The sequence below is a fragment of the Jaculus jaculus genome, chromosome 1 (assembly GCF_020740685.1).
Source record: "Jaculus jaculus isolate mJacJac1 chromosome 1, mJacJac1.mat.Y.cur, whole genome shotgun sequence".
NCBI lineage: Eukaryota > Metazoa > Chordata > Mammalia > Rodentia > Dipodidae > Jaculus > Jaculus jaculus.
In genome coordinates, this window is record NC_059102.1 from 293,670,690 (window position 1) to 293,693,785 (window position 23,096).

Sequence of the window (23,096 nt, forward strand, 5' to 3'; positions counted from 1 at the left end):
CAGAAGCGAGGGCGCGCGCGCCCGAGTTCCGCTTCCCCGCGCGCCGCGCGCCCGAGTTCCGCTTCCCCGCGCGCCGAGCCCCACCTGCGCCCGCGCTCTCTCGCTTCCCTCGGGTCGATTCAAATCTGGACAAACTGTAAGTATGAAGAAGGTTCGCGAACACCGAGAGCCCTGAAGCCCTTTAGCCCCCCCTAAGTCAGGGTTTTCCCTTGAGAAATGGGGAAAAGTTTAAACCTTTCTTTGCCTTCAGCACCGGCTCAGTGCCGGAGTCCTTGAAGCCTGAAAAGGCCTCGTGCGAATGCCGTGTCCTGGAAGCTTAAAGTCCAACCACAGTTTTAGAGCAGACCCACCTTACAAGACTAATGGAAAGGTAAGACAAACAGCAGAAGCACGTGACCTAGATGCCAATAGTGATGTCTGTCTGTCTGTCTGTCTCTCTTTCTTTCTTTCTTTTTTGGATATGCTGTGAGCGAAATACGGAGGCACTGGACGCTCTTAATGTATTTTAATAGATTCACTCCTACTGGTAAGACCAGACTGGAGGGGAGCAAGGGTGGAAGCTGGGAGTGGTTAGTGGCTATTACATTCACCAGGGCAAAATAATGGCTTTCAAAATTCAAAGTTCCAAGCAGAAATGAAAATAGAACTTATACGTCCAAACAATATAAACTAAGAACTGTCTGTTGAAACTGACATAAGGATTTTAATGTGACATTATAACGGTGAAGTAAAATAAGACATTGTTTATCGATGGATGGAAATCTCAAGAGCTAAATTACCAAAAAAAAAAAAAAAAGAAAAGAAAAGAAAAGAAAAAAAGAATCTCAACAGAGCAAAAAGAATAAAGGCCTCAAAGCCTTTAATTCCAAGACTCAGAAGTAGGAGGACTGCTGTGAATTTCTACATGGTGAATTCCAGGTCAGCCTGGGCTAGAGTGAGACCTTATCTGGAAAAAAGTAAAAATAAATAAATAAATAAATGAAAGCTTTAAAATCCAAATAAACATTCTTGTAACTGAAAACTGTAAGTTCAGAAATGAAAATCTTCACTGGGTGATTTTTAACAGCCAAACAAAAATCATAAGGGAAGAAGTGAATTTGGGGGCAGGACAATCATTCAAGGTGAGCAACATACAGAAGACTTATTTTTAAAGATGAAATAAAGTGGGCTAGAGAGATGGCTTAGCGGTTGAGGTACTTGCCTGTGAAGTCTAAGCATCCAGGTTTGATTCTCCAGGTCCCATGTAAGCCAGATGCACAAGGTGGTGCACGCATCTTGAGTTCGTTTGCAGCACCTAGAGGCCCTGGTGCGCCCATTCTCTCTCTCACTCCAAGTAAATTAATTAATTAATTAAAAAATTAAAGTACTAAAAAAGTTAAATAAAGTGACAGGCATGTTGGTGCATGTCTGTAATCCCCCAATTTATAAGTCTGAGGCAGGATTGTTGGTTTAAGGCTAGCCTGGGCTGTATAATGAGATTCTCTCAACAAACAAGCGAAAGTGAATGCAACCTTGGAGATTTGCTACATGATACTAAACAATCCAACAGTCATGCAAAATGGAATAACAGAAAGAGAAACATTGATGAAATAAGGGCTAAAATATGCACAATTTTAATGAGATAGATAGAAATTCACCAATACAAAATGATAAATGAGCACATTGAAAAAGCAAACAAAAAGGAGTCTGTGCTGCTTCTGTGGAAAGTAACAAAAAACAGAGGGGGAAAAAAAACTTTGAATGTATCAAAAGGAACAAAAATCGCACAAGGAAGCCCCCCACATGAAGATTCATGTTATCCTAGAATAGGTTGTATTTGAATAAAGGCATTTACTTTGCCTTCACACAACAGCTACTTCTAAACTCCAAAGAAGCAACAAGTACTGAAACTCCTATGCTCTCTGAAGCACCAAACCCTGACACCTGATTCAAGTGAGAGGTGAATAAATCTTTGACTCCTAAAGATGTAAATGAGTTGAAGTGTTAATAGCATTTTTGTTGCTAATCTGGATAGAAGGGAAATTATAAATCAGGAAAGAGATCTAAAGAGATTAGATCCTGTGTGAACAAGGTTGAAGCATCTTCCAGGGAAGATTTCATAATTTAAATTTATAATTTAAAAAGGGAGGGGAAGAGAGACTTAAAAGGATGAAAGACAACCAGAAATTTAAAGAGAAAGAGCCAACTCATATTCTTTGGTAAATTTATTAAATACTGTTGTGAAAAAATATGATATAGTCAAACATTACCTATATATAAAGTGCTTCTGGTTTTATTGTAACTAAGAGTTGAAGAACAAAAGTGGAAAGTCTCTTTGCTGCTAGATCAAGGAATGTAAACCTTTCAAACAGGTTTTGCTAGCTAGGAATGACTAAGAAAGAAGGAGCACAGAAGAGTCAGGACACTTAGATAACCTAGTATTAAATGGCTCTTGTGGCAACCCTATAGTTGAAATCTACCAGAGAACAAAGTAGAGTTTCAGTTTCTAATAGAGTGAAGGAATTTTTCATTTGTATATGTTTCAATAGTCTCTACACTAGAGAATTGAAGTGGGTAGGGGGAAAAACAAATCTAGATAAGTAACAACAAATCAAATTCCCTCCTTAGTGTATTGCATTTAACCCAATCCTGTGTAATCTGATGCTCACTGTACTGATTTCCCAGCTTTATACTCTGAGCCAGACCATTTTATTCCTACAAAAAATTCTATAGCATCTATACAGAGATGCATTAATTCCATTAGAGTCTGAAGAGGAAAAGTAAATGCTAAATTATGATGCATACCTTTAGTGTGTCAAAAGGAGATTAAAAAAAGAAGAACGAGCTTTTGCACAACATTGTGTAGGGCAATGACCTCAAACTTGAAAGTATCTAGATTAGGGCTCTGAAGATAGCTTGGTTAGAAAAGTGTTTGCCTATCAAGTATAAAGATTTAAGTTTGATCCCCAATGCCCATGTAAAAATGTTAGGTGTGGTGGCTTGGGCAGAGACAGGGTTGGGGCACATTGGCCAGCCAGTCAAGTCTATTTGATGAGCTCCAGGACAATGATGAATATATCTCAGTCTGTTTTCTAAAAATTATGTAATTTTCCATTCTCTGTATTTCATGAACAGGTGAAATTAAGTCTGCTAGTAAAATACTTAGAAATCTACAATATTTTACTGCTCAAATGCATGAGCATATGTGAGGTATCTCCATGATGTTGGAAAGTATGTGGACTAATCCAGATGCAAGTATTTGATTTTTTTCCATAAATTTAAGAATGTAATCTAAAGCCATGATTTTAAAAACTTGGCACTCTAGGGTTAAGCTTCATCCCACCCTCTCCAGGGCCCTTCTTTTCAGATGCCTCCCCCATACTCCTGTTGAAGTTTCAATCCTTTAGTCTATTTTTAGCGATATTGGTTTCTATGGTACAAGTTCATTTTGGGTTTAGTTTTGTGTGACCCCCCTCTCCTTCCCCCAGAATCCCTCCATCTCTATTATATGGACCTCAAATTGCCTATCAGGTATGTCAGCAATTCGAGCTGATTAGTGTTAGAAACCACAGATGAATGAGACCATGTGGTGATTGTCTTTTAGTGATTGTGTGAGTTTGCTGAGTATGATCTGTTCCAAGTCCGTCCAGTTTTCTACAAATTTCATTTTGGCACTTTTTTCTAATTACTGAGTAGAATTCCATTGTGTAAATGTACCTCAACTTCATTATCCAGTCATCCAATTACTATGAATTGAGCAGCTATAAACATGGTTGAGCAAAAAGCTCTGTAGAGAAACACGGAGCATTTAGGATAAACACCCAGTAAAGGAATAGCTGGGTCTGTTAGCAGCTCTAAATTCATCCGTTTCAGGAATCTCCATATTGACTTCCATAGTGGCTGTACAAACTTACAATCCCAACAATGAATGAGGGTCCTCTTTCTCCACATTTATTGTCATTTAATTTGTGGTATTTGCCATCCTTATTGGAGAAAGGTGGAATTTCACAGTTGCTTTAATTTGCATTTCCCTAATGGTTAGGGATATTGAACATTTTCAAAGTGTGTGTTTGCCATTTGTAATTCTTTCTCTGGGAACTCCCTATTCTGTCTCTGCCCATTTTAGGTGTGGGTTCTCTGACTTTTTTATTGTTTAGTTTTCTTGAGTTCTTTGTAGATTCTAGATATGAGACCTCTTGCAGTGGTATAACTGGCAAAAATTTTCTCCATTCTGTGGGTAGTCTATTGGATCTGACTATGATATGTTTGTGCAAAAGCTGTTTAGCTTCATGAGCTGGAAATCACTACATGAGTGACTGAGGGAAAAGTGGCCAACAATGATCTGAGTAACCAGGGGTCTAAGCTACTCAGAAGCAAACATCCTGACAAGATGTACACACAAGTACAATATGGCATATGGCCTTCATGGATAACCAATAGCTTTCTGATTGGCTAGGAGATCTGCTCAGCAGAAAGGAACCCACATCTGGACTTGGGAACCAGGTCAGAATCCTATGGAAACAAAGATTATGCTCTCTAATAACAAATTTCCACTAGTTTTTGGCTAAAAGAGGGGCTACATCTATCAAATTCTCCCCAAATTAACAAGGCTTATCCCATTTAACCTGTACTGACTTCATTCTCCATCAGAGAATCTATTTTTCTTTTTCAGAAGGAAGTGAAACTGGAGGAGATAAGCTATTCCTTGCACTTCAGCCATGCCCCAACTGCAACCACAGAGGAATGGGGGAGACAAACAAAAATGCAGCTTTCGTGGTGAGCCTGGAAATCAGCATCAGGGTGAAGGAGACAGATGCTGAGGATACTCAACACCTACCATAGCAGACATCCAGAGGCTCCTAAGAGGTCATCCTTGAAGTAGACTTAAAACACAGTAGTGGTAGGAGGATCGCTGTGAGTTTGAGGCCAGTGCTAGAGTGAAACCCAACATCAAAAATAAAAAAATAAAATAAAATAAAAAAACACCCAACATGGCTCAGGGAATTCTGCAGAAGAGGAGGAAGAAAGATTGTATGAGCCACAAATAGGGCCGTCATGCCAAGAGGCATTGCCTTCTCCCAACCACTGACAGCTGCTCCCACAATGCATAGCCCACAGCCCCAAGGGGAATACCTGCATCCTCACTGAGGAGGACCCCCAGCTGAAAGAGGGCAGGGACAAGGGAAAGGATGGGACCAACTCATTATGTAGCCATACTAAGTATGTCTGTAATTAACTACATTTTTTAAAAATTGGGACTATATTTAATTTCTGAGGGCTACTTATGTTTAGAAGTTAACAACAATAAAAATAAGGAACCTAGGACAGAACAAGATGTTTATGAACAATATTACTAATGCTCTTAAAAGTAATTTGAGAAGTTCTAATCAATGTTATAAAGATGAAATTTCTCAACTTGATCAATAGATTCTACAATCCCAGTCAAAATCCCAATACAGACTTTTCCTAATACTTGATAAACTGATTCTGAAATGTAGGTATCAAGGATCCAAAATAACCAAGACTTTATGAACAAATGCAAACAACTTCTGATGAGGTCTCCAATTAAGAGTATACGGCAGGGCTGGCAAGGTAGTACAGTAAGAAGAATGCTCACCTAGCATGCAGGAGGCCCTGGCTTCTAGCCCCTGCACCACACGAAGCAGGTTGAGGCTGGAGAGATGACCCAGCAGTTAAGGCATTTGCATACAAAGCCTAACAACCCAGGTTTGATTCCCCAGGACCCACATAAAGCCAAATGCACAAACTGGCGCATGTATCTGGAGTTCATCTGCAGTGACTAGAGGACCTGGTACACTCATTCATATCCTCACACCCCCCCCCATGCAAATAAATAAATAAGCTGAAAAAAAAAATAATCTCAGGCTGGAGAGATGGATTAGTGTTTAAGGTGCTTGCTTATGAAGCCTAAGGACCTGGGTTTGATTCATCAGTACACACATAAACCAGATATACAAGGTGACGCATGCATTTGGGATTCATTTGCAGTGGCTAAAAGGCCCAGGCACACCCATTCTCTCTCTCTCACTATACATATATACACCTCTTTCTCACTCAAATAAAAAAAAAATTAATTAAAGGAATCTCAAGGTTATTCTCAGCTGCAGAGCAAGTTTGCCTAAGAAAAGCTTGCTTACATAAGACCCTGTCTCAAAATAAAATTAATAAATAATGTTATATTAAAATTACTCTAGAATGTTAATAGTAAGTATAGTGGGATAGAGGATTATGAGTGGCTTTTCCTTTTATTGTTCTACTTTCAACATTTTTAAATCTCTATTAAAGTCTACTTCAACAGATCATTGTATTTTAGAGCCTATGTTTTCAACTAGTCATCAGTCAAAAAAACACTTGAGTTGCTTCTTTGGGCTGTTATCAATATTCCTGCTGTGAACATAGATAGGTAGTTCTTTTTGAGAATTTGCTTGCAGTTCTTTTTGTTACATACTCAGAAAGATAACTGTTACATTATATTGTAATTCTGGTTTTGATTTCTAGAGGCACTGTCATACTATTTTCCACAGCAACTACACCTTCTAAAATTCCTACCATCAGTACATAACTTCCTGTTTCTTGATGGCAGCCATCCTGACGGGTATGAGGCATTGACTACTGTAGTTTTGATATGCATTGATATTAATAATAATATTGAGAAGCCTTTCATATATTTATGGACTTTAAAATATCTTCTTCAGAGATATACCTACCCAAGTTCTTTATGTACTTTTAAGAAATAAGCACATATAAAATATTAAGTCATATAGTATTCAGTATTTCTACTTCCCAACCTACTATTAGCCATATTCTATTCTTTGTAATTTCTCAAGCATGCTTTGCTATTCATTCCTTGCTTGTGTGGTTCCATTTACTTAGAATTCAAAACTATCTCCTCTTCTGCCCTCTGCCCATTCCCTAATATATACAATGCATTTTCATAAGCAGAAAAGAAAGCAAATTGAGGGAGTTTATGTGTGATTGTTTACAACGCAGTGACTATTCTCCCTCAGTTTTTTTTTTTCCTTCCTAGAACTCAGAGTCCTTGTCCACATGTTAGAAAGTCATAAGATTGCTTTGTCATCAGAGGCCCATGCTCCAAATGAGGATCTCATTTAGACAGCCTCCTTCATCAAAACTTCCTGTAGTGTGTCTCAGTGTAGGTGCTGAGACAGACAAATCTGATTTAATCAATTCCCAGCTGTAGTGATGACAGAAATACTGTTTTCTCAAGCATTTTTTTTAAAGGAAAACTTTTCTTTTTAATTAATTTATTTATTTGAGAACGACAGACACAGAGAGAAAGACAGATAGAGGGAGAGAGAGAAAGAATGGGCGTGCCAGGGCTTCCAGCCTCTGCAAACGAACTCCAGACGCGTGTGCCCCCTTGTGCATCTGGCTAACGTGGGACCTGGGGGACCGAGCCTCGAACCGGGGTTCTTATGCTTCACAGGCAAGCACTTAACCGCTAAGCCATCTCTCCAGCCCTCAAGCATTTTTCATTACCAGTTTAATTTACACTGCAGATCTTAGGCTGGGTAAGATAACGGAGAGTGATGGTTTGACTGTGAAGGGGTTTTTCACAAGCTCATGTATTTGCTCACTTGCTCCATAGCTGGTGGTGCTGTGTTGGAACCTTTGGGTCATGGGCTATAGATGATGAGGTGGGCCACTAAAGGCAACCTTCTTCAAGGTACTAATGGGTTCTGGCCTGATCTCTCAGATTCTGGACTGCCACCGTGATGTGAGTAACCCTTCCCACATGTCACCCCGACCATGAATTCCTTCATGTCCTCCCTTGCCCCAATGGGCCATATTCTATGAAACCATGAAATAATATTTACCTTCTTTAAGTTGTTTCTTAAGTTATTTGGTTATAGTGATGAGATAATTACTTAAAACATAGAATACCAGAGCAGTGGCCTTGTCACTGGGATAGACCTAACCTTGTGGTTCATAGGCCTTTGGAAGGTGTTTTGGGGAGGAATATGGAAGTATTTGGGGAAGCTGGATATAGAAGCTCTAGATTTAGTCTGAGGAAAGCTTAATGGGCCATCCTGGTGGAAATTTGCAAGTGCAGAACAACAATAGAAATTGCTGGATCAAGACTGTGCTCCTGAGGTTTCAGAGGGCAACAAAGACTGTACTAGAAATGGAGCGACATGCCACTCATGTTACATTCTGGCAAAGAATCTGGATCTGCTCCTGAAAACTTGAGTGAGACTGAATTCAAAGGTAATGAACTAATTTGTTTGGAGGAGGATTTTCAAGATAGCATGTCATCCAGTCTATGGCCTGCTTGATACTGGCTATGTTAGCTTGTTTTATAGTGAGGAATGAGATTCAACAAAACAGAGCAGAAGGAACTAAAACTTTGGAGTTTGACAAGAAAAGAAGCATGAGCACATTTAAAGCAAATGCTCTAAGAAAGTGACAGCTGTTAATTAGACTTTACTTGCACTGGAAGTACGAAAGGTGCCTTCAGGGCAAGACCCATCCATGAAAGGCTTCAATGCATAAAAATACAAACTCATTTGAAAGACCTCCCTGAAAAAGAAAAAGAAAAAGAAAAAGAAAAAGAAAAAGAAAAAAGAGAGTGCCTGCAAAATGAAATGTCTGAAAATACAGAGCCACTCTGACATCAATAATTGACAGCCTAAGGAGATGTTTTCTCTGGTTGACGTGTTCAGGAACTTGGAGGCCACTGCAGCTGTGGCCCAAGGGGCCCAAGCTACATCTCCTGGTGGCAATAGAACTTGGTATACTTTGCACATTGATGGCTTGACCAGTTTGCAGAATGCAAGAGTTATGGGGTCACTGAGGCTTACACCAAAGTTCCAGAAAATTAGGCACTGTAGCAAGTCAGATTCCCTACAAAGAATCTGGCAAGGCTGATGTGTGAAGCTGTGAGGGTGAAGCCTAATTGCAGAGGAGTCCCTGGGACACAGAAAGAGCATGGAATTGCTGCTGAGAAAAGCTGCAGATACCACATGGAGCTGGCACAAGAGAGAACCAGTGCATGCCTGAGGAAGCAAGGCCATAAAAGCAGGGCTTCTCAAACCTGTTGGAGTGCATTTGGTGGCACAGTATGCTCAAGATTCCTGACACAGAGCTCCGGGACATTGTGTTGGTGTCATGTTAGATTTTGGTCTGATAATTCTTTGCTAAGCCCCATTTCTCCCTTTTAGAATGGGAAAGTTTACTTTGTGCTATTGTTTTGGAAGTATATATTTCTTCTTTACTTTATGTTTTATTTATTTATTTGAAATCAGAGAGAGAATGGGCATATCAGGGCCTCTAGGGCCATTGCTAACAAACTCCACATACATTTGCCACTTTGTGGATCTGGCATATGTGGGTACTGGGGACTCCAACCCAAGTCATTAGGCTTTGCTGGCAAGCACCTTAACTGTTCAGTCATCTCTCCAGCCCCTCTTTCTTTAAAAAAATTTATAAGTGCTTATAGCTAGGAATTTGCCTTGAGTCTCAGAAGAGATTTTGGGCTTTTGAATAGTTTTGGAACTATGAATACTATGAGGCCATGTTTGTGTGTGTGTGTGTGTGTGTGTGTGTTTCAAGGAAGGGTCTCACTCTAGTCCTGACTGACCTAGAATTCATTATGTAGTCTCAGGCTGGCCTTGAAGGTGATCCTCCTATCTCTGCCTCCCTAGTACTGGGATTAAAGGTGTGCGCCGGGCTAGAGAGATGTTGTAATGGTTAAGCTCTTGCCTATGAAGCCTAAGGACCCTGCTTCTTTGAGGCTTGATTCCCCAGGACCCACATTAGCCAGATGAACAAGGGGGCACACGCGTCTGGAGTTCATTTACAGGGACTGGAGGCCCTGGTGTGCCCATTCTGTCTCTCTCTCTCTCTGTTTCCATGCCACTCTCAAATAAATAAATAAATAATAAAAATAAAAACAGATAAAAGCGTGCACCACCACACCCAGCCTATGAGACCTTTTGATGTTGGATTAAATGCATTTTGTATTTTGAGATGGCTGTAAGCCTAAGGAGGTCAGGGGCAGAATATATATATCTTGTCTCACATGCCACTGTGTTTACACATTCATCCCTTTGGTAGTTTGAATAGATGGCCCCCAATATATTCAGTGTTTTATTACTTTGTAGTTTGTATCTGTAGCCATTTGGCTAGAGGTGGTTTCACTGGGCAGATCTTAAGGTGTGGTGGTGGGTCTGAGATTTCAATCTAAAGATATGCAAAGTGTGCTGTGCTATGTGGCTTCTGGCTTTTGGCTTGTGTTTCTCTCTCTCTGCTAGGGCCTGTGAAAGCAGGCCAGCTTCTTCTGCCATTATGGAATTTCCTCTGGATCTATAAGCTTCAGCAAATCCCTTCCTCCATAACTGTGGCTGGTCTGGAAGTTCATCTCAGAGAACCTGAAGCTGTCGGCTACAATCCCCTACCTCATAACCCTGGTTGCTGAAGTTATGGGATATGGAGACCTTCAGCCTAGTTGGAAGTGGGCCAGTATGGACAGGCCCAGAAGGTTCAACCCACTTCTGGCTCCAACCCTACCTCTCTGCTACTGGTCAACCATCAGGATGTGAGGAGCCCAGGATGCATGCTTTGGCCACCATGGACTCGTCTATGCTTCTCTGCCTTGATGAAATATATGCTCTGAAACCATGAGCCAAAATACCTTATCTCCCGTTGTTGCTGTCAAGCATCTGGTTATGGCAACAAGAAAAGTAAATAAACCAAGGGTATAAAACAATCCAGGTAGAGAAAGCAGGAGATTTTGGTCATAAGAAGCGATCCAAGATGATCCATCTTCAATACTCCTCATTTCTTTCTAGGAGAAGACTCAAATACTCAACACCCAAATGCTTGGCATTAAGTCATTTCACTTGGTCTCAACCAGAGGACTAGAATTAATGCCACTGAGTAATTTCATAAATGTTTGTCAGATGAAAAAATGAGGCAAAACTTTCCTGTTTTTCCCTAGGATGAATGTTCAGAGCAGTCAAATCTATGTCATACAGAAAATAAGCAACACAAATTAGACAGAAACTCAGCTCCAACTCTAAGCATCTGAGGGAGAAGTAGGAGTAAGGTAGTTTGTTTGTTTGTTTGTTTGTTTGTTTGTTTGTTTGTTTGTTTGAATAGGTAGTCAGTCTGGGACTAAGGCCCACAAAGAAGGAACAAAAAGATGCCACCTTGCTTGTCCTGGCAGGGCTGTCATCTGACCCAGTCTCATCCATGATAACTATGACCAATTCTTCAGCAACAGGGCCCCTTGCTTCTCCCCCAATCTAAGAAAGAAAGAGAGAGAGAGAAGAAAAGAAAACCCAATCAGCTCTCTCCGTTACCCACCTGAACCTGACAATAAAGCACTATTAAAAAAAAAAACAAAAAACGTTTGTTATGCGGGCAAGGGGTCTTGGCTGCCCATTTCACTCCCAAACCTCCCGGTCCCTTTTCTGTAAGCCCTTCACCCAGCCCAGCCAGGCTGGAGGAAGGACATTTCTTCCTGCTTCCCTTGTTTCCTTTCTCTAAGTTCTGTCCCTTTTCCAGTTTCCCTGGGAATCTTCCCAGCCAACTCTTGGATACCACTTTTCCTTAAATAAGTCTCACAGTTCCTAATTTAACCTTCTTGGAGTCCATTTCTTCAGCTATTTGATAAATGGACAAGAATTTAAAAGTTGGGGTTCACAGGCCAAGGAAAAGAATCCCTGTACCCCCCAAATCCTGTAACACATCCGCTACTCTTTCTAGCATGCCACAGGTCCTGCAAAGGTATTTCCTCCTCTTCTTGACTGCCAGAGCTGCAAAAACCTTGACAAATCTCTTGCAAGAAGCCCTCTGCCCATCTTGGAGGCCCTGATGTACTGAGCATGGGAAAGGTTTAGTTATCCCAAAAGGAAGCTTCCTGTACTGGAACAGTATGGTGAGGGACAGGAGAGCAAGTGTTCAGTTCCAACTTCATACAGGACTACTTGAACAGTCAAGTTCTGAGACAAAATGTTTATATGTGTACCCAACTCTCCATTCAACCAAAAGCCTTGGAAAAAAATATCATAAGTAGTGAATATTTTAATAACTGGGTTTTATTTTTAATTGGTTTTAAATACTACCTTAAAACATTGATTCTATGGGTAGGAAGGAGGGATTGCAAGATTCATATTACTGGCTCCTAACAAACTCATAGACCAAATCTATGAGTAAAATGGGAATTCAACTTTTCCCAAGCTTTTCTCCTCCCCTTCCCACTCCCTTCCCTGACTCCCACATTCAAAATGATTTTCTACTGTTCTAGACCATGTCATCATTTTAATGCTAAGTTATCACTCTAAATCGACTAAACATTGTAAATAGGTGGCTTTACAGGTTATACAGCTGGTTAAACCTTGATTTCATGCATAAACAAAACCAATGCTTTCAGAACTTTGGAGTCAATTTCATTATAATATCACTAGAGATCATGTAGGGACAGGCACCGTAGAATTTTATGTTCTTTATTGAAAAAGATGAATTCAGAGAAGTTTCTGCCCTAAGATAACAGAAGGAAAACCAGATAGTAATGTGGTATCTTAGCTTTAACCTCACTTGTTTTCCAGTGAGATGAATAAATGAACATATGGTGAATATAAAACCAAGTATTGCTAAGGCAGGGGGATCTTAGTCTTAGAAGCTGAGAGGACATAGGCCAAGGAGGGAAAGAAATAAGACAGGGGCTGGAGAGATGGCTTAGTGATTAAGTGCTTGCCTGTGAAGCCTAAGGACCCCAGTTCGAGGCTCAATTCCCCAGGACCCACATAAGCCAGATGCACAAGGTGGCGCATGCACCTGGAGTTCATTTGCAATGGCTGAAGGCCCTAATGCACCCATTCTGTCCTCTCTCTCTCTCTCTCTCTCTCTCTCTCTCTCCCTCTGTCTCTCTCCTCTTTGTCTGTCGCTGTCAAATAAATAAAATAAATCTTTCTTTAAAAAAAATAAGACATGAGACGAGGAGTCATCTCTGTCCTGTAGAACAGGACATCTAACAGTCCTGTAGAAATACCCTTGCCCTCCTCTCTCCCTCTCCTGTAGCTGGCACATGCTTCTCACTCCGCCTCCTCTTCAAGCCTGTGCACATGATCCAGTTCCTGATGCAGGGGAAGGAAGCTCATCTATTCTGTTAGATATGCAAGTAAGAATATCAAAGGAAAGTTGGAACAGGAAACCCACTTGGAGGATGAAAACACCCTGGACCTGAAGAGTAACACATGGTAACAGGGTGAATTGGGAAAGGACAAGCAGAGTGTGAGGAAGTGAAGGACAGAGATTGTAGAATGGCCAATATGGAACTCACCTTTGGAGTTTGCAGTGGAAAGGACCAGCAGAAGCTATATGGCATCATGGTGGCAGAAGGGAGATAAATAAGCGAAGAAGGCATGGTGGGCCCCTCTTTCAAGGAGCTTGGCCTAGATAGAGGATCACTAGAAGTGGACAACGGGGTTCAGAGATGTATTTTGTTTTGTTTATCTGTTTGCTTTTATGCAGACTCTCATGCAATTCAGCTGGTTTCCAATGCCTGATCCTCCTGACTCTACAGCCCAAGTTCTGGGGTTACAAGCCAGCACCACCACACCCAGCTGGGAGACAAAGATTATTTTGTGGTTATTTTGTTTTGTCTTGATTTGCTAAGGATAAGAGAGGACTAATTAGAGATTTCAAGTGAGAGAGGGGAGATTCTAAAAGGAACCAGCTGAAGATGTGGTGGAGAGAAGTGATGGGCAGAGCCATGGTCTAGCAAGGGACTGGCAGTTAGGCGAGTGAGGAGGGGACCTGTGAGTGCTGATCGGGGACCCATGTGCCAAGGACGCTTAATGGGGGCATGGTCTTCAGTAGTGAGGGGGTGCCTACAGAGAGTGTGGGGACTTTAGGACTGGAGAAGGGATAATGCTCTATATAAAGACCTTGGGTTAGAGCTGAGGGATGGTTGGACTGTTGGCCAAGAATGTGCAGCGTCCCTAGTTCACTCTGTGCACTCACAGATCAAAGGCAAGTTTTCTCAAAGAGGGAACATCACACTTCATTAAGCACTTCCCTGCCATCCTCAAGAGTAAATATGGCAACGTGCGCTTTCTTCCCCTTGCCTCTCTCCTCTGGAAGGTCCACGGACTCGCCCTCCATTACTCTTCATGAAGTGAACCCACGCGAGTCTTCTCTTCCACACTCATCCGCACACACGAGCCTCTGAAGAGCGTCCCATCAGGACTTTCTTTTTTTTTTTATTTTCAGGGCTATGATGTGACTCTAAAATTCTGCAAGTCTTTCAATTTAGTGTTTTGGGGGGTATTCTGACAAGAAATGCATTTCCGAGGTTTAGTATGTAAAGAACTGCAAACAGGTTGCCTTTTGTGGAAGCTAAAAGCCTACTTATGGCAGTCAGTCGCGAATAGTTGGGGTGACTTCCCATTTTGGATCTCTCCTCGCCTGTCAATAGGTGCATTGTGAAACACTGGATACATCCCGTCACTGTGAAAGACTCAAGTCTGCTGTTTGCAAAAGCAGAATAAATTTTCTGGGGGTTGTACCGTTATGTGTACACACAGACACACACACACGCACGCACACGCCCATTGGCAGACACGGCCACACCTCAAGGCTCCGGAGGAAGCCACAGACCACTGCTGTACGAGCTGAGCCCGGACTGGAGGAACTTTCCGCGGGACGCCACACAAACAGCCCCACCGCCGCGACCTGTCTCGAGCCTGAGCGGCCTGCGAGCGAGCGAGCGTGCTCCGGCGGCGGCGGCGGCGGCGGCAGCGCCTGGGGCATCAGGACCCGGCGGGCGCGGCGGAGGTGTCCCCGACTCCCCGCGAAGACCTCATTCCCCCCAGCGCGGCCGCCGTGGGGTCCGGATCTCGCCGCCGCCCCGGCCAGCCCCGGAACATGGCCGCGCGCCCCGCCGCCCCGCTCGCCTGCGCGCTGCTGCTGCTGCCGCTGCTGCTGCCGCTGTCCTGCGCCGGGCGCGACGCACGCTTCTCCGCCGAGCCCGAGGACCACGGGGACAGCGAGGAGCCGCTGCCGCTGCCGCTGCCCGAGTCACCCCTTCAGAGACCCACGGTGCTCGTGGCGCTGCTCGCCCGCAACGCCGCGCACACGCTGCCGCACTTCCTCGGCTGCCTGGAGCGCATGGACTACCCAAAGAGCAGGATGGCCATCTGGTGAGCTGGGCGCGCGCCGGGGGCCAGGGCCGGGGGATGGGGGTGGCACCTAGGACTCCGGGGGAGCCTGGCGCGCACGACCCCTGCGTCCGTGCAGGGCGGGCCGGATCTGTGCCCTCCCTCCGGGTGTCTGTCCGAGCTGCGGCGCACGGGTCGGACTAAGTGACCTTGTCCCTCAATCCTCCTGCCCAGCCCGCCTCGCCACCACGGACTGGACTTTGAAACTGCCCCCTTCAACTCCCTGTGTTTCCTCTGTACCCCCGACTCTGGAGGTGGTGGCGGGGGGGGGGGGGGGAGACGACTGTCTGTCGCGGTCCCTGCAGATGCGGAGAGTGGAACATAACTTGCTGGCCAAACAGTCGACAGTCTGGGAGGCAGACAATCTAGTGCTTTAACTTCCCAGGGCTGCTGGAGGCTAAAAAAAGAAAATCTCTCCCCGGTTCCTCTCTGGGTTACCTGGGCCCAGGAATGGAAACCAGGCTGCCCTCCAGCGACTTGCCACTAAGGCCACCACGGTGGGCCTGTCTCCCAGGGGCGCTCCAGGTTGTCCCCGCCCGCCTTCTGGGACTCAGCGCCCGGTGCAGATGCGCGCTGCCCTGGGCGCCCTGGGCTGCACGCTGTGAAAGGGCTTTCTGCTTGATTCTGGTATCTGTCCTGGGTGAGGACGGGATCCGTGGGCACCGCTAGCTCCCCATTCCCTCTGCAGTCCTCAGTCCCGTCTCACCCCTTTAACCCCAAGCATCCCAGGAGTTGGCCAGGCAAGTTCTAATTAGATTGGGGCGGGGGACGAGGGAGGGGGGCACTCCAGAGGAGGTGACCGGCTGTCAGGGACACAGACCTGGGGATTCTGATCCCTGAAGTTGGAAGCGAGCAGCTTCCTATTAAGGGGAGCTGTCCCCAAACAAGTCATCTCTTAACCCAGCCGCAGACAGAGAGGAGGGAGGAGGAGGGCAGCAGCGGAGCTGGCAGCCTAGGCAAACCTGGGAGGACTGGAGCCGAGGTGAGGTGCGAAAGCAAACAAGGGGGTACAGTACAGCCCTGTGCCGCACACTGCCCCACTACACCGCCTGCCATACGTGACTGCGCCCACGGAGAAGAGCAGATTGTGCGGAAGGTCGTGAGGCCAGGGCTGTACCCCGACGGAGCGATACTTTTTAACCACTTCCATGCCAAAAAAAAAATTCAAGGTTTCTGCCCACCTTTTTTCCCTTTGCAAAAGAGATGTTTTGCATATGGTCTTGGTTTTCTGCATTGTTTCATTCAGAAACGGGGGGGGAGGGGGTCCTTCTCCCTTTACTCTGACAGCTCTCCGTTTTTACAAACTAAGCTTCTGTGGAGAACTTTTTAAGTGTACAAATAAAATGAAGCATTAAAAAAAACCTCCACAGTATTTATCATAAGAAGCTAATGAGTGGGGAGACAAGTACCAGACGTTCCCTCTTTGCACACACAGCAAACTTCCAGGTGAGGTACTGGGGCCCTAATTTTACACAGAGAATCTGAGGCTTAGATCCGCTCAGTCAGGCACGTAAGGACCCACAACTAATAAGTGAGGAGAGTTGCTAGAAGCAACTTGAGAAGGTGAGGCTTATGTTGGCGCACAGTTGGGGGTAGGGTCCACCTTGGTGAGGAAGTCATAGTGGCAGGTGTTGTGGGGTGACTGTTCACATCACCAACCAGAGAGTGGTATGTTCTGTACGCAGCTAGCTTTCTCCTTTTCACTTGGTCCAAGACCCCAGCCCATTAAAAGACATTGTCCACATTCAGGATGGGTCTTCCCTCTTCAGTTAAACCTTTCTGGAAACATCTTGAACATACCCAGAGCTGTGTTTCGATGGATTCTAAATCCAGCCAAGTTGACAGTGAAGGGGAGCCAGCTCAAAGGGTAAAGTTGAAATTTGACCCCAAGTTTGTCCCTACAGACTGCCCCCCCCCTGAAAAAAAGGTAGGACTGGGGCTGGAGAGATGGAAGGATTAATGCATCTGCCTGTAAAGCCTAAGAACCCAGGTTCGATTCCCCAGTATTCATGTAATTCAGATGCAAAAGGTGGCGCATGCATCTGGAGTTCATTTGCAGTGGCTAGAGGCCTTGGTGCACCCATTCTCTATCTGACTGTATCACTCTGTGTCTCTCCAATAAATAAAATAAATTTAAGGTAAAACTGGTAAAAACATGATAGAAACAAAATTGATACAAACCTATTATTACAAATTAGGAGACTTGTGTTGCTGGTCAATAACTTGGTTAGTGATTTGGACAAGGTTGCCTAGAATCAATAGAGATCAGTTTCTCATCAGTAAAATGGGAGGTTAGAATATATAACTAAAAAAAAAAAAATCTTCCCAGCTCTTGAATTTTGTAGATTTTGTGACATAAGTAGATTCAACCAGCAGTGACTATATATCCTGTCTTCCTTGGATGTTTCAAAGTATTTGAACATTGATGTTCTCTTTAAATAAGTGGCTTGAGGCAAACATGGTAGCTCACACCTATAGTCCCAGCACTTGGGAGGCTGAGGTAGGAAAATCACCATGAATTCCAAGCCATCCTTGACTACAAAGAGAGAGGGCTCTAGGTTAGCCTGGGCCAAAGTGAAATCCTGCTTCAAAAATCCCAAAAGAAATTAAAATAAAGTGTAAATAGAGGGGTGACATTTCCATTTTGATAGACCTTTGGGGTCTATTTTCCCTTATCTTCACATGAGGTCCATGTCAGAATACTCCATTTTATGGCCAGTGTTAGAAGGTTGAGGCTATGGGTGTGGGCAACCTCTGCTTTAGTCACTCAAGACTCAGGCTTGAAGACTCTTGGCTCAGTCTTAGAAGTCCTGCATAATTTATTATGTAACAACAACAAAAAGTGGCAGATATTTTAGCTCTTAAAACTCTTTCAACTGTGCCTGGAAAAAAAGTTGAGCAAACATGATTTCTTTCACCAGGCAGTGTAATGTGTTATGAATGGCATTTAAATTTTAGGGGGAAGGGCTGGAGAGATGGCTTAGCAGTTAAGGCGCTTGCCTGCAAAACCTAAGGACCCATGTTCTACACTCCAAATCCCACATCAGCCAGAAACACAAAAGGTGAGGCAAGTGCAAGGTTGCACATGTCCACCAGGTGGTGCAGTTGTTTGGAATTTGATCTAGCGGCTGAGCCCCTGGCATGCCAATTCTCTCTCCCTCTCCCTACCCCTTTTTCTCTCTCTCTCTCTCTTTTTCTCTCCGCCTCACTCTTGCTCTCTCTCGCTGGCCCTCTCTAAAAAACAAAAATAAATTTTAGGAGGAGAACCCAAGCAGTGCTAAATCAGATTGATGTGTTTCTTTGGCCATGAAAGCCTTTTAGAGAACCTGTAGTAAGTTTGAAATGAGTTTTAAAGGATAAGTAGGAATTCCAAGAGGAAAGAAGAGGGTTCTAGAAGGAGGGAACAACAAAACTAAAAATTTAACAAGTATTCAGGGTATTAACCACAGATTCCACTCAGAGGAACAAAAGCAGGTGGCAGATACAATGGCTGCTAATGTCCAAACTCACATTCTACCACAGGTGCGCTCACTCTCGTGCTCTCTCTCTCTCTCTCACTCTCTCTCACTTGCTCTTCTTCTGGAAATGCTAGCTTTTTACACTGGCATTAGATGAATAATTGGTTGGGGCATTATAGGATATAATCTTCCAAGGAAAGACAGTGTCTGCATTAGGATGTCATAGCTCTAAGGGGTTTCTACCCACTGCTGACTTCTAGTCTCTTAAACCCAAGACTCTTCAACATTCTGGACTGATCACTCTGCGAAGCTAGATGTCAGTGTCAAAAGTGGCCATGAGCTATTGAGAACTTTACAAACAATGTTGTTGAGTCCAGGGCATGGAGTGCCAACTCTCATTGACTCCTGTCCCAGTAACTCACTCAGGGCACACTCACTCTTCCTTTCATCCACTTACCTTTGCCAGAGGCTGGAGGAATGTCTGATAAGGCATCTCTCCTCAACCACTGGGGTCAAGACTTTCCCCAGCTCAGGGTTGCTGAGAGGCCCGGCCCATGGATCATGCTCGGACTTTCCTGGCAAATGGTTTTCTTACTGAAAGTTGTAGAGCAGATCTGCACTGCACATACACTGAGGCAAGTACAAACTGAAGAGAATACTTCTTTTGCTGGAGAATAATTGCTGCTATTTTGGTTAGCATTAACATTTGAGGGGGGTCAGGTTGAATACAGAAAAAATGTATATATTTTGGAGATCTTTCATACCATATGCCTTTAATCCCAGCACTAGGGGGGCAGAGGTAGGAGGATCGTCATGAGTTCAAGGCCACCCTGTGACTACACAGTGAATTCCAGGTCAGCTTGGGACAGAATGAGACCCTATCTCAAAAGAAAATATTTTATTTATTTATTTATTTGACAGAGAGAGAGAGAAGAGTGCGAATGGGCATGCCAGGGCCATTAGCCACTGCAAACAAACTTCTGACACATGTACCACCTTGTGCATCTGGCTTATGTGGGTCCTGGCAAATTGAACTTGAGTTCTTAGGATTCTTAGGTAAGCATCTTAACCATTTAGCCATCTCTCCAGCCTAGGAAAACTTTTTCTTTCTTTCTTTTTTTTTTTTTTTTTCAAGGTAGGATCTCACTTTGGCTCAGGCTGACCTAGAATACACTATGTAGTCTCAGGGTGGCCTCGAACTCTCGGTGATCCTCCTACCTCTGCCTCCCAAGTGCTGGGATTAAAGGCATGTGCCACCACGCCCGGCTCAGGAAAACTTTTCTATTCACCTGTCTGATCTCACCACTCACCAAGCTATTAGTCTTTCTTCAAATATCACATTCCTGTGACAAGGAGTGAGGGAGGAGTTCCTTGTGCGCTGTTGAGCATGAACCACTGTGCCGGGATGAAGGGGACTGGGAGGCATGGAACATGGAGCGCTGTGCCTCAGTGGCTTCTCTCTAATTCAGCAGGGCTGTGAGCTAGTGCCCTTAGCAACAGAGGGAGGGCTGAGTTCCTTCCTCTTTCAAAGCTGTGATTTAGGCAAGCAAGGCCATGTGCCATGGTAGTAAAAAAATGGAACAGAGTTCATTTGGCCTGAAAGGAGAAACACTTTGCCCAAAAGAAACATGAAGTTTGTCATTTGGAGAGCCTACATTGCTTGTGGGAAGACAGTAGCTCCTATGTAATTATAGAATGATCTGGACATTTCTTTGGTAGAGTTGTGCAAAGTATTATGCTAGACTGGGAACCATCTTCTGTACTTTTAAGTCAAGCGATGACATTTTGTTGCCATAAGCAGTGATGACCTTACGATGAGTAGACGTGTTCTAGGATGCTGATCAGACCTCATGTCCCCATTTTATTAATGTATTGAGGATTAACTCATTTATCTCCACATATTAATGAGCAGGCAGCAGAAAGTGCTCAAAACTACTTTTTTATTTTTTGAGGTAGGGTCTCGCTCTAGCCCCAGGCTGACCTGGAATTTACTATGTATTCTCAGGGTGACCTCGAACTCATGGCAATCCTCCTATCTCAGCCTCCCGAGTGCTGGGATTAAAGGCATGCGCCACCACACTCGGCTCAAAACTACTTTTACTGGGCTGGTGAGATTGGCCAGTGGTTGAGGTGCTTGCCTACAAAGCCTATCAACTCTGGTTTATTCCCCAGTACCCTCGTCAGCCAGATGCACAAAGTGGAACATACATCTGGAGCTGATTTGCAGCAGCTGGAGGCCCTGGCATGCCCATTTTCTGTGTCTGTCTCTCTTCATTCTCTCTTTGCTTCCAAATAAAGAAAATGTTTTCTTAAAAACTGCTGTTAGGGATGACTTTGGGCCCCAGTCAAGATTGACGCCAGGTATTGCTGTCATAGTCTTCCTGTCACCCCTGTTGTAGGAGCTTCAGCTGCGGCTGAAAAAAATAGATGGTCCTTTAGTCTCCTTCTTGCCATTAGTTATGGCTCCCCACCTTTCTCCTCTCCTTTCTGAGTTTTCTCAAGCTGGCAGTTTAGAATGGTGTTAAAAGTATTTAAACTTCCAATCAGACAGACAGAGGCTTACATCTTCTGGGTGATCATAGGCACATCAGAGCTGTAACTTTATCTCACAATGGCTGATAATAGCAATTACTTCAAAGCCCTAATATAACAATTGAATGAGATACTGTATGTATAATGCCTATTATATAAACAGGGCTAGGTAAATGAGAGTAGCAATTTCCTATCAAGCTATTTATTTGGAATCATCTCTTGCTTTCTGTCTCAAAATGAAGTTTTTATAAAAGCATACTAACTTTCATTGATATGTGCAAATAGTACATGTTCACAAAAATAAAATTTTAAGAGAAGTTCTAAAAGAACTTTACTGTCTTCCAATAAAAAGCTGTCAGCATACTGAGCATTGGCACAATATTCTCAATGCTTTGCGTGGAACAGATTTGTTCTGTTCTGAAAGCAGTGCTAGGTGGGAAGGCCCATTATGTATCCCACTCTCTTGTGCTACACAGGAGGAAACTGAGGCACAATGAATGTAAATAACTTGCTTGAGTCACAAGGCATAGTGGAAGCAGAAAGTGAGCTGAGTGACTAATGTCACATTCAGAGTGCACATGGTCAGGTTGAGATCAAGAAAGGATCAATTGGTTCTAGTTATTGCTTCTGTCATTTGACCCAATGATACGGAAGAGTTAGGGGTTTAAAAATAGAGCCCAGAGGCTAGAGAGATGGCTTAGCAGTTAAGGAATTTGCCTGAAAAGCCAAAGGACCCAGGTTCAATTCCCCAGGACCCACATAAGCCAGATGCACAAGGTAGCACATGCATCTGGAGTTTGTTTACAGTGGCTGAAGGCCCTGGTTCACCCATTCTTTCCTTTGTCTCTGCCTCTCTCTCTCTCTGTTTCTCAAATTAAATAAAATAATATAAAATTTTAAACAGAAACATGGTTCAACAGTTAGAGTGCTTACTGAGGAAGCATGAGGGCCTCAGACCACCTAAGTTTGATTCCCCAGCACCCACATAAATAGCTAGACATGGCCACATAAATAACCCCAGTCCTGCCAGGGGTAATGGGGAGAGACCCGAGGCTTACTAGCCTAGGCTAGAGTGAAACCCTACCTCGAAAAAAATAAATAAATAAATAAAAAGAAAGAAACAATATATGTATATATATATATATAGAGAGAGAGAGAGAGAGAGAGAGCCCATTAGACCCAAACCCTCAAGTCGTGTCTACTTTTAACCAAAGAATTGGATAAAACAAGGCTGAAAAGGATAATTATTAAATTGTTATATTTATTTAGGAAAGTACAAAACCAAGGGACACTTGGTAAGATAGGAGCACCCGTGTTTCTTTCAAATGACAACTGTCTCTTCTGCTTGAAGCACACCAGGACCCCAGTGGTTCCCTTTGACTGTCTTCACCATTTCATCACTTAGTTCAGGCACTGTTAGTGCTGAACTCTGCTCTATTTTAGTCTCCATGGGAACAGAATGAGACGAGAGAGGTTGTAGATACATGCAAGTCACTTGACTTGCTGTGATCACTACTATAGAGAACCCCCCAAAATTCCTCAAATATTTATTATTAGTAGCAATAGAATAGAACTTTACATAGACATATTAACTACATTTGAGAACCATATTGGGAAAACAATGAATTTTTAGCTTCTAAATGGTTGTTCATCTATATGCTTGTCCCATAAACTCAATTTGCTTCACAATGATCAAATAAAACTAGTAATCTTGACCCTAACCTCTACTTTCAAAATATGATTAGATTTCAGAACTTTATATTTCCTTGTGGTAAAAACTGAGGTGACTAACACATGTCCCCAAGCCCATTGTTTCTACAATGACGTCCCAGCTGCAGAATTAGAGAAGTGCTTAAGTCGCCCTTGCTCTGCTGTGTTGAGTTGCGTGGATGGGACCAAAGCACAGGACAGGCGAAGAATT

General features: G+C 43.6%; 1 protein-coding gene and 1 long non-coding RNA gene across 2 annotated transcripts in view; both read left to right on the forward strand.

Annotated features, from left to right (window-relative positions):
* Nucleotides 1-45: 45 nt before the first annotated feature.
* On the forward strand, nucleotides 46-5,718 carry LOC123456066. Its single transcript, XR_006634297.1, has 3 exons — nucleotides 46-136; nucleotides 251-370; nucleotides 4,652-5,718. It is a non-coding gene; the product is annotated as an uncharacterized LOC123456066 (long non-coding RNA).
* A 9,174-nt stretch (nucleotides 5,719-14,892) lies between these two features.
* Nucleotides 14,893-23,096, forward strand: part of Colgalt2 (collagen beta(1-O)galactosyltransferase 2) — a 114,742-nt gene continuing 106,538 nt past the window's right edge. Inside the window, exon 1 of the mRNA XM_004658862.3 lies at nucleotides 14,893-15,167. Coding sequence (XP_004658919.3) covers nucleotides 14,893-15,167 — 275 coding nt within the window. The remainder of the gene's footprint in view (nucleotides 15,168-23,096) is intronic.